General features: G+C 43.3%; 1 protein-coding gene across 1 annotated transcript in view; it reads right to left on the bottom strand.

Moving 5' to 3' along the window:
- LOC106592849 (rho GTPase-activating protein SYDE1) overlaps positions 1-12,794 on the bottom strand; it is a 205,745-nt gene that overhangs the window by 125,844 nt on the left and 67,107 nt on the right. The window contains exons 3-6 of the mRNA XM_045687799.2: positions 11,917-12,638; positions 11,571-11,805; positions 9,958-10,187; positions 9,086-9,212 (exon numbers count right to left, since the gene is read on the bottom strand). Coding sequence (XP_045543755.1) covers positions 9,086-9,212; positions 9,958-10,187; positions 11,571-11,805; positions 11,917-12,638 — 1,314 coding nt within the window. The remainder of the gene's footprint in view (positions 1-9,085; positions 9,213-9,957; positions 10,188-11,570; positions 11,806-11,916; positions 12,639-12,794) is intronic.

Genomic DNA, 12,794 nt, shown 5'->3' with positions numbered 1-12,794 from the left:
AGTCGTACTTCTGATGTAACAACCAGTCTATATCACCCCTCAGAGACTATAGTCTTACATCTGATGTAACAACCAGTCTATATCACCCCTCAGAGACTATAGTCTTACTTCTAATGTAACAACCAGTCTCTATCACCCCTCTGAGACTATAGTATTACTAATGTAACAACCAGTCTCTATCACCGCTCAGATAATATAGTATTACTAATGTAACAACCAGTCTCTATCACTCCTCAGATATTATAGTATTACTTCTGATGTAACAACCAGTCTCTACCACCCCTCAGAGACTATAGTATTACTAATGTAACAACCAGTCTCTATCACCCCTCAGATACTATAGTATTACGAATGTAACAACCAGTCTCTATCACTCCTCAGAGACTATAGTATTACATCTGATGTAACAACCAGTCTCTATCACCCCTCAGAGATTATAGTCTTACATCTGATGTAACAACCAGTCTCTATCACCCCTCAGAGACTATAGTATTACTAATGTAACAACCAGTCACTATCACCCCTCAGATACTATAGTATTACTGCTGATGTAAAAACAAGTCTATATCACCCCTCAGAGACTATAGTCTTACTTCTGATGTAACAACCAGTCTCAATCACCCCTCAGATACAATAGTATTACATCTGATGTAACAACCAGTCTCAATCACTCCTCAGAGACTATAGTATTACTAATGTAACAACCAGTCTCTATCACTCCTCAGATACTATAGTATTACTAATGTAACAACCAGTCTCTATCACCCCTCAGAGACTATAGTATTACTGCTGATGTAAAAACAAGTCTATATCACCCCTCAGAGACTATAGTCTTACTTCTGATGTAACAACCAGTCTCAATCACCCCTCAGATACAATAGTATTACATCTGATGTAACAACCAGTCTCTATCACCCCTCAGAGACTATAGTATTACTAATGTAACAACCAGTATCTATCACTCCTCAGAGACTATAGTCTTACATCTGATGTAACAACCAGTCTCTATCACTCCTCAGATACTATAGTATTACTTCTGATGTTACAACCAGTCTCTATCACCCCACAGATACTATAGTATTACTAATGTAACAACCAGTCTCTATCACCCCTCAGAGACTATAGTCTTACTTCTAATGTAACAACCAGTCTCTATCACCCCTCAGAGACTATAGTATTACTAATGTAACAACCAGTCTCTATCACCCCTCAGAGACTATAGTATTACTAATGTAACAACCCGTCTCTATCACTCCTCAGATACTATAGTATTACTAATGTAACAACCAGTCTCTATCACTCCTCAGATACTATAGTATTACATCTGATGTAACAACCAGTCTCTATCATCCCTCAGATACTATAGTATTACTAATGTAACAACCAGTCTCTATCACCCCTCAGAGACTATAGTATTACTAATGTAACAACCAGTCTCTATCACCCCTCAGATACTATAGTCTTACTAATGTAACAACCAGACTATATTACCCCTCAGAGACTATAGTATTACATCTGATGTAACAACCAGTCTCTATCACTCCTCAGATACTATAGTATTACTTCTGATGTAACAACCAGTCTATATCACCCCTCAGAGACTATAGTCTTACTTCTGATGTAACAACCAGTCTCAATCAGCCCTCAGATACTATAGTCTTACTAATGTAACAACCAGACTCTATCACCCCTCAGAGACTATAGTATTACTTCTGATGTAACAACCAGTCTCAATCACCCCTCAGATACTATAGTCTTACTAATGTAACAACCAGTCTCAATCACCCCTCAGATACTATAGTCTTACTAATGTAACAACCAGACTCTATCACCCCTCAGAGACTATAGTCTTACTTCTGATGTAACAACCAGTCTCAATCACCCCTCAGATACTATAGTCTTACTAATGTAACAACCAGACTCTATCACCCCTCAGAGACTATAGTATTACTTCTGATGTAACAACCAGTCTCTATCACCCCTCGGAGACTATAGTATTACTAATGTAACAACCAGTCACTATCACCGCTCAGATACTATAGTATTACTAATGTAACAACCAGTCTCAATCACTCCTCAGAGACTATAGTATTACTAATGTAACAACCAGACTCTATCACTCCTCAGATACTATAGTATTACTAATGTAATAACCAGTCTCTATCACCCCTCAGAGACTATAGTATTACTTCTGATGTAACAACCAGTCTCTATCACCCCTCAGATACTATAGTATTACGAATGTAACAACCAGTCTCTATCACTCCTCAGAGACTATAGTATTACATCTGATGTAACAACCAGTCTCTATCACCCCTCAGAGATTATAGTCTTACATCTGATGTAACAACCAGTCTCTATCACCCCTCAGAGACTATAGTATTACTAATGTAACAACCAGTCTCCAACACTCCTCAGAGACTATAGTATTACTTCTGATGTAACAACCAGTCTATATCACCCCTCAGAGACTATAGTCGTACTTCTGATGTAACAACCAGTCTATATCACTCCTCAGAGACTATAGTATTACTTCTGATGTAACAACCAGTCTATATCACCCCTCAGAGACTATAGTCGTACTTCTGATGTAACAACCAGTCTATATCACCCCTCAGAGACTATAGTCTTACTAATGTAACAACCAGTCTCTATCACCGCTCAGATAATATAGTATTACTAATGTAACAACCAGTCTCTATCACTCCTCAGATATTATAGTATTACTTCTGATGTAACAACCAGTCTCTACCACCCCTCAGAGACTATAGTATTACTAATGTAACAACCAGTCTCTATCACCCCTCAGATACTATAGTATTACGAATGTAACAACCAGTCTCTATCACTCCTCAGAGACTATAGTATTACATCTGATGTAACAACCAGTCTCTATCACCCCTCAGAGATTATAGTCTTACATCTGATGTAACAACCAGTCTCTATCACCCCTCAGAGACTATAGTATTACTAATGTAACAACCAGTCACTATCACCCCTCAGATACTATAGTATTACTAATGTAACAACCAGTCTCTATCACTCCTCAGATACTATAGTATTACTAATGTAACAACCAGTCTCTATCACCCCTCAGAGACTATAGTATTACTGCTGATGTAAAAACCAGTCTATATCACCCCTCAGAGACTATAGTCTTACTTCTGATGTAACAACCAGTCTTAATCACCCCTCAGATACAATAGTATTACATCTGATGTAACAACCAGTCTCTATCACCCCTCAGAGACTATAGTATTACTAATGTAACAACCAGTCTCTTTCACCCCTCAGAGACTATAGTATTACTAATGTAACAACCAGTATCTATCACTCCTCAGAGACTATAGTCTTACATCTGATGTAACAACCAGTCTCTATCACTCCTCAGATACTATAGTATTACTTCTGATGTAACAACCAGTCTCTATCACCCCTCAGATACTATAGTATTACTAATGTAACAACCAGTCTCTATCACCCCTCAGAGACTATAGTCTTACTTCTAATGTAACAGCCAGTCTCTATCACCCCTCAGAGACTATAGTATTACTAATGTAACAACCAGTCACTATCACCCCTCAGATACTATAGTATTACTAATGTAACAACCAGTCTCTATCACTCCTCAGAGACTATAGTATTACTAATGTAACAACCAGTCTCTATCACTCCTCAGATACTTTAGTATTACTAATGTAACAACCAGTCTCTATCACCCCTCAGAGACTATAGTATTACATCTGATGTAACAACCAGTCTCTATCACTCCTCAGATACTATAGTATTACTTCTGATGTAACAACCAGTCTATATCACCCCTCAGAGACTATAGTCTTACTTCTGATGTAACAACCAGTCTCAATCACCCCTCAGATACTATAGTCTTACTAATGTAACAACCAGACTCTATCACCCCTCAGAGACTATAGTATTACTTCTGATGTAACAACCAGTCTCTATCACCCCTCGGAGACTATAGTATTACTAATGTAACAACCAGTTACTATCACCCCTCAGATACTATAGTATTACTAATGTAACAACCAGTCTCAATCACTCCTCAGAGACTATAGTATTACTAATGTAACAACCAGACTCTATCACTCCTCAGATACTATAGTATTACTAATGTAATAACCAGTCTCTATCACCCCTCAGAGACTATAGTATTACTTCTGATGTAACAACCAGTCTCTATCACCCCTCAGATACTATAGTATTACGTATGTAACAACCAGTCTCTATCACTCCTCAGAGACTATAGTATTACATCTGATGTAACAACCAGTCTCTATCACCCCTCAGAGATTATAGTCTTACATCTGATGTAACAACCAGTCTCTATCACCCCTCAGAGACTATAGTATTACTAATGTAACAACCAGTCTCCATCACTCCTCAGAGACTATAGTATTACTTCTGATGTAACAACCAGTCTATATCACCCCTCAGAGACTATAGTCGTACTTCTGATGTAACAACCAGTCTCTATCACTCCTCAGAGACTATAGTATTACTTCTGATGTAACAACCAGTCTATATCACCCCTCAGAGACTATAGTCGTACTTCTGATGTAACAACCAGTCTATATCACCCATCAGAGACTATAGTCTTACATCTGATGTAACAACCAGTCTATATCACCCCTCAGAGACTATAGTCTTACTTCTAATGTAACAACCAGTCTCTATCACCCCTCTGAGACTATAGTATTACTAATGTAACAACCAGTCTCTATCACCGCTCAGATAATATAGTATTACTAATGTAACAACCAGTCTCTATCACTCCTCAGATATTATAGTATTACTTCTGATGTAACAACCAGTCTCTACCACCCCTCAGAGACTATAGTATTACTAATGTAACAACCAGTCTCTATCACCCCTCAGATACTATAGTATTACGAATGTAACAACCAGTCTCTATCACTCCTCAGAGACTATAGTATTACATCTGATGTAACAACCAGTCTCTATCACCCCTCAGAGATTATAGTCTTACATCTGATGTAACAACCAGTCTCTATCACCCCTCAGAGACTATAGTATTACTAATGTAACAACCAGTCACTATCACCCCTCAGATACTATAGTATTACTAATGTAACAACCAGTCTCAATCACTCCTCAGAGACTATAGTATTACTAATGTAACAACCAGTCTCTATCACCCCTCAGATACTATAGTATTACTAATGTAACAACCAGTCTCTATCACCCCTCAGAGACTATAGTATTACTGCTGATGTAAAAACCAGTCTATATCACCTCTCAGAGACTATAGTCTTACTTCTGATGTAACAACCAGTCTCAATCACCCCTCAGATACAATAGTATTACATCTGATGTAACAACCAGTCTCTATCACCCCTCAGAGACTATAGTATTACTAATGTAACAACCAGTATCTATCACTCCTCAGAGACTATAGTCTTACATCTGATGTAACAACCAGTCTCTATCACTCCTCAGATACTATAGTATTACTTCTGATGTAACAACCAGTCTCTATCACCCCTCAGATACTATAGTATTACTAATGTAACAACCAGTCTCTATCACCCCTCAGAGACTATAGTCTTACTTCTAATGTAACAACCAGTCTCTATCACCCCTCAGAGACTATAGTATTACTAATGTAACAACCAGTCTCTATCACCCCTCAGAGACTATAGTATTACTAATGTAACAACCCGTCTCTATCACTCCTCAGATACTATAGTATTACTAATGTAACAACCAGTCTCTATCACTCCTCAGATACTATAGTATTACATCTGATGTAACAACCAGTCTCTATCATCCCTCAGATACTATAGTATTACTAATGTAACAACCAGTCTCTATCACCCCTCAGAGACTATAGTATTACTAATGTAACAACCAGTCTCTATCACCCCTCAGATACTATAGTCTTACTAATGTAACAACCAGACTCTATTACCCCTCAGAGACTATAGTATTACTTCTGATGTAACAACCAGTCTCTATCACCCCTCGGAGACTATAGTATTACTAATGTAACAACCAGTCACTATCACCCCTCAGATACTATAGTATTACTAATGTAACAACCAGTCTCTATCACTCCTCAGAGACTATAGTATTACTAATGTAACAACCAGTCTCTATCACTCCTCAGATACTTTAGTATTACTAATGTAACAACCAGTCTCTATCACCCCTCAGAGACTATAGTATTACATCTGATGTAACAACCAGTCTCTATCACTCCTCAGATACTATAGTATTACATCTGATGTAACAACCAGTCTCTATCACCCCTCAGAAACTGGTTGTTACGTTAGTAATAGTATAGTCTCTATCACTCCTCAGAGACTATAGTATTACTAATGTAACAACCAGTCTCTATCACCCCTCAGATACTATAGTATTACTAATGTAACAACCAGTCTCTATCACTCATCAGATACTATAGTATTACTTCTGATGTAACAACCAGTCTCTATCACTCCTCAGATACTATAGTATTACTTCTGATGTAACAACCAGTCTATATCACCCCTCAGAGACTATAGTCTTACTTCTGATGTAACAACCAGTCTCTATCACCCCTCAGATACTATAGTATTACATCTGATGTAACAACCAGTCTCTATCACCCCTCAGAGACTATAGTATTACATCTGATGTAACAACCAGTCTCTATCACTCCTCAGAGACTATACTATTACTAATGTAACAACCAGTCTCTATCAATCCTCAGATACTATAGTATTACTAATGTAACAACCAGTCTCTATCACCCCTCAGAGACTATAGTATTACATCTGATGTAACAACCAGTCTCTATCACTCCTCAGATACTATAGTATTACATCTGATGTAACAACCAGTCTCTATCACCCCTCAGAGACTATAGTATTACTAATGTAACAACCAGTATCTATCACTCCTCAGAGACTATAGTCTTACATCTGATGTAACAACCAGTCTCTATCACTCCTCAGATACTATAGTATTACTTCTGATGTAACAACCAGTCTCTATCACCCCTCAGAGAGTATAGTATTACTAATGTAACAACCAGTCTCTATCACCCCTCAGAGACTATAGTATTACTAATGTAACAACCAGTCTCTATCACCCCTCAGAGACTATAGTATTACTAATGTAACAACCCGTCTCTATCACTCCTCAGATACTATAGTATTACTAATGTAACAACCAGTCTCTATCACTCCTCAGATACTATAGTATTACATCTGATGTAACAACCAGTCTCTATCATCCCTCAGATACTATAGTATTACTAATGTAACAACCAGTCTCTATCACCCCTCAGAGACTATAGTATTACTAATGTAACAACCAGTCTCTATCACTCCTCAGAGACTATAGTATTACTTCTGATGTAACAACCAGTCTCTATCACTCCTCAGATACTATAGTATTACTAATGTAACAACCAGTCTCTATCACCCCTCAGATACTATAGTATTACTAATGTAACAACCAGTCTCTATCACTCCTCAGATACTATAGTCTTACTTCTGATGTATCATGTCTCTTGGATAACAATGTTCCAAGTTTAACCCAGAATCCAACACAAGTAAAGCGTCAATACAGAACTAAGTACGAATCCTACTACACTGGCTCTGACGCTCGCCGGATGTGGCAGGGCTTGCAAACCATCACGGATTACAAAGGGAAACCCAGCCGCGAGCTGCCCAGTGACACGATCCTACCAGATGAGCTAAATGCCTTCTAAACTTTCTTAGAGGAAAGCAACACTGAACCATGCGAGAGAGCACCAGCTGTTCCGGACGACTGTGTGATCACACTCTCCGTAGCCGATGTGTGTAAGACCTCTAAACCCATTAACATTCACAAGGCCGCAGGGCCAGACGGATTAAGAAAATGCGTATTCAGAGCATGTGCTGACCAGCTGGCAAGTGTCTTCACTGACATTTTCAACCTCTCCCTGGCCCAGTATATAATACCTACATGTTTCATGCAGACCACGATAGTCCCTGTGCCCAAGAGTGCCAAGGTAACCTCCCTAAATGACTATCGCTCCTTAGCACACATCTGTAGCCATGAAATTCTTTGAAAGGCTGGTCATGGTTCACATCAACACCATCATCCCGGAAACCCTAGACCCACTCCAATTTGCATACCGCCCCAACAGATCCACAGATGACGCAATATCTATTGCACTCCACACTGCCCTTTCCCACCTGGACAACAGGAACACCTATGTGAAAATGCTGTTCGTTGACTACAGCCCAGCATTCAACACCATAGTGCCCTCAAAGCTCATCACTAAGCTAAGGACCCTTGGACTGAACACTTCCCTCTGCAACTGGATCCTGGTCTTCCTGATGGGACGCCCCCAGGTGGTGAAGGTAGGCAACAACACATCCGCCACGCTGACCTTCAACATGGGGGCCTCTCAGGGGTGCGTCAGCAAGACAAAGGAGCTGATTGTGGACTATAGGAAACGGAGGGCCGAGCACACCCCAATTCACATTGAGGGGGCTGTAGTGGAGCGGGTCGAGAGCTTCAAGTTCTTCGGTGTACAACATCACTGTTGTTTACGAAGCATTGTGACGAATACAATTGTATTTTTATTTAGCCTATTAAACACAAAAAAATAAGTGAAAATGATGCAGGTTCCATATTGCTGATAGAGACTGATGCAGAGGGATAGGGGGACTGACCTGTGATGACGTTGATGTCAGGATAGAGACTGGTGTAGGGGGATAGGGGGCCTGACCTGTGATGATGTTGATGTCAGGATAGAGACTGGTGTAGGGGGATAGGGGGACTGACCTGTGATGACGTTGATGTCAGGATAGAGACTGGTGTAGGGGGGATAGGGGGACTGACCTGTGATGACGTTTATGTCAGGATAGAGACTGGTGTAGGGGGGATAGGGGGACTGACCTGTGATGACGTTTATGTCAGGATAGAGACTGGTGTAGGGGGGATAGGGGGACTGACCTGTGATGACGTTGATGTCAGGATAGAGACTGGTGTAGGGGGATAGGGGGACTGACCTGTGATGACGTTGATGTCAGGATAGAGACTGGTGTAGGGGGATGGGGGGACTGACCTGTGATGACGTTGATGTCAGGATAGAGCTCTTCATTCAGGCTGACAGCAGCGCTGTCCCTCTCAAACGCATCTCTCAGTTCCTTCTTCACTGCAGCTGAACCACACAGACGGTACAGACCCACCACCTACAGACAGACAGACAGGCAGGCAGGCAGGCAGGCAGGCAGGCAGGCAGACAGGCAGACAGACAGACAGACAGACAGACAGACAGACAGACAGACAGACAGACCGACAGACAGACAGACAGACAGACAGACAGACAGACAGACAGACAGACAGACAGACAGACAGACAGACAGACAGACAGACAGACAGACAGACAGACAGACAGACAGACAGACCCATGAAAGAATCATACATGAGCCACAGACCCACTACCTACAGACATGAGACACATCAACACTGACATCTATAGAGTACATATCTGTGGAAATTACAAGTGAGTTGTTGTCCTGTGAATGAAACAGTGTAAATGAGGTGGGGTTGTTGTCCTGTGAATGAAACAGTGTAAATGAGGTGGGGTTATTGTCCTGTGAATGAAACAGTGTAAATGAGGTGGGGTTATTGTCCTGTGTATGAAACAGTGTAAATGAGGTGGGGTTATTGTCCTGTGAATGAAACAGTGTAAATGAGGTGGGGTTATTGTCCTGTGAATGAAACAGTGTAAATGAGGTGGGGTTATTGTCCTGTGAATGAAACAGTGTAAATGAGGTGGGGTTATTGTCCTGTGAATGAAAGTGTAAATGAGGTGGGGTTGTTGTCCTGTGAATGAAACAGTGTAAATGAGGTGGGGTTGTTGTCCTATGAATGAAACAGTGTAAATGAGGTGGGGTTGTTGTGTATGAAACATTGTGCTGTAAACTAACTAACCCTCAGTCCTCTCTTCTGGATCTCAGCCACACTCTTCTGTATGAGCAGAGGAACGGGGGCTGCAGTGTTCTCCTTGTCCACCAGGTGGCGCAGCTCCACTCCAAACACCATGGGGGGGTTGAGGTGGCAGGGTCGAGGGTCGGGGGGCTCCCACTGCTCCAGCAGGGTTAGCTTCACGTACAGTAGACCCCTGGGCTCTAACCTAACGCATATCTGCTGAGACCGAGAGGCTGGGGAAGGAGAGGGACAGAAGAGATAGCACAATGGAAAGATGAGGAACAGAAGAGATAGCAGAAGGGGAAGGAGAGGGACAGAAGAGATAGCAGAAGGGGAAGGAGAGGGAAAGAAGAAATAGCACAATGGAAAGATGAGGAACAGAAGAGATAGCAGAAAGGGAAGGAGAGGGACAGAAGAGAAAGCAGAAGGGGAAGGAGAGGGACAGAAGAGATAGCAGAATGGGAAGGAGAGGGGCAGAAGAGATAGCAGAAGGGGAAGGAGAGGGCCAGAAGAGATAGCAGAAGGGGAAGGAGAGGGACAGAAGAGATAGCAGAAAGCGAAGGAGAGGGACAGAAGAGATAGCAGACGGGGAAGGAGAGGGACAGAAGAGATAGCATAATGGAAAGATGAGAAACAGAAGAGATAGCAGAAGGGGAAGGAGAGGGACAGAAGAGATAGCAGAAAGGGAAGGAGAGCGACAGAAGAGAAAGCAGAAGGGGAAGGAGAGGGACAGAAGAGATAGCAGAAAGGGAAGGAGAGGGACAGAAGAGATAGCAGAATGGGAAGGAGAGGGGCAGAAGAGATAGCAGAAGGGGAAGGAGAGGGCCAGAAGAGATAGCAGAAGGGGAAGGAGAGGGACAGAAGAGATAGCAGAAAGCGAAGGAGAGGGACAGAAGAGATAGCAGACGGGGAAGGAGAGGGACAGAAGAGATAGCATAATGGAAAGATGAGAAACAGAAGAGATAGCAGAAGGGGAAGGAGAGGGACAGAAGAGATAGCAGAAAGGGAAGGAGAGCGACAGAAGAGAAAGCAGAAGGGGAAGGAGAGGGACAGAAGAGAAAGCAGAAGGGGAAGGAGAGGGACAGAAGAGAAAGCAGAAGGGGAAGGAGAGGGACAGAAGAGATAGCAGAAAGGGAAGGAGAGGGACAGAAGAGATAGCAGAATGGGAAGGAGAGGGACAGAAGAGATAGCAGAATGGGAAGGAGGGACAGAAGAGATAGCAGAAGGGGAAGGAGAGGGACAGAAGAGATAGTAGAAGGGGAAGGAGAGGGACAGAAGAGATAGCAGAAGGGAAGGAGAGGGACAGAAGAGATAGCAGAAAGGGGAAGGAGAGGGGCAGAAGAGATAGCAGAAGGGGAAGGAGAGAGACAAAAGGGGGGAAATGAACAAGATAAGGACAAATACAGTTGATTGACAGAGTGATTCCAAAAGAAGATCAGGAAGTAGGTTAGCTAAGATGCCTTCAAACAAAATAAAATCCAACTGGTATGGAAAACCCTTCTGCTGCACCATCACATTGCCAAACATCAGTGAAGTGGATGGTACAATAACAACAGACCGACATAGAACTTCACCTACTACGTTCATATGACTTTTCAACTCTCTGGTGCTCCTACCTTTGAACAGAGGGGGTATGGACACAGCCCCCAGACAGCAGACCCTGTTCCTGGCCGCTGCTGTGGAGTCACTGCCCTTCACGGTGGTGGAGGTCTCAGACCCAGGGTAAGGGGTGAGCACCACCAGTTTCAGCAGCCTGGCCCTCTCCAGCTCCAGGTTAAAGGTGTGGTTGAGGGGCAGAGAGCCCCCCCTGGAGGTTAGCAGGCCGGTACGGGCCCTGGTTACACCATCCACCTGATGAACACCACGGAAAATAAAGTTACGCTGTTTTGTGTTATTCTCAATGATTCTAAATACATTGTAGACAGATGGACGGAAGGACAGACAGACTTTATTAAAAATCACCTGGATGGCACAGAACACCTCCTTACTGGCGTCCTGTTTAGGGGACCTCAGAAGTTTCTCCACCCCAACGAGATGCACCGTGAGCAGGCCGGAGACGCGCTGGGCGCACCGTGGCTGGTCCGACGAGCTGTAGACTCTGAACGAGCTCAGGTCAGACGTCATGGTCACTCCCTCCTGGCTGGAGTGGTGGGTGGAGCGGGTGGGTGGAAGAGGGGTGTTGTGGTCCGAGGAGGGTCCCCCTGGTCCACCCTGGCCCTGTTTGGGCAGCAGCTCAGGCGAGTCTCCGTCGCTTAAGTAGCCCCCTTTACCGGCCGCAGAGGAACGTCCCCTGGAGGAGCGGCATTGCGGTCTCGCCGGGGCCAAAGTGTCCAGGTGGTACCTGCTGATCACCTCGTTGGACTGCTCCTTACGGACGTTTGGGGGTGATGTCCCCTCTCCTCCTCGGCCCGTCCCCTCCTTCCCGTGGCGATGGGAGCGTGAGGAGCGCAGGCTGAGTTTACGGCGAAGTTCGGGGAGTTTCTTCATCTTCATAGATAGGGATTTCCGGACCATTCCTGGGGATTTGATCCTGTCCATCATGCTGCTGGCCACGCCTTCTTTCTTCTGCGCCCCGGAGCTGTCTGAGGGAACTGACACACCCCCTCCGGTGCTGGACACACCCCCTTCTCCACCTGCAACCCCGAAAGACTGCAGTTCCTCACTCTGGATCTGTTGAATTACATCTGAGAGAGGAGAGACATGAGGAGAGGGATGGAGAGGAAGAGAGGGATGGAGAGAAGAGAGGGATGGAGAGAAGAGAAACATGGAGAGAAGAGAGACATGGAGAGAAGAGAGACATGGAGAGAAGAGAGGGATAGAGAGAAGAGAGGGATGGAGAG

Source organism: Salmo salar, chromosome 01 (genome assembly GCF_965601325.2).
Source record: "Salmo salar chromosome 01, fSalSal1, whole genome shotgun sequence".
Lineage (NCBI taxonomy): Eukaryota > Metazoa > Chordata > Actinopteri > Salmoniformes > Salmonidae > Salmo > Salmo salar.
Note: the sequence above shows the minus strand (reverse complement) of the source record. Positions and strands in the feature narration are given on the sequence as shown.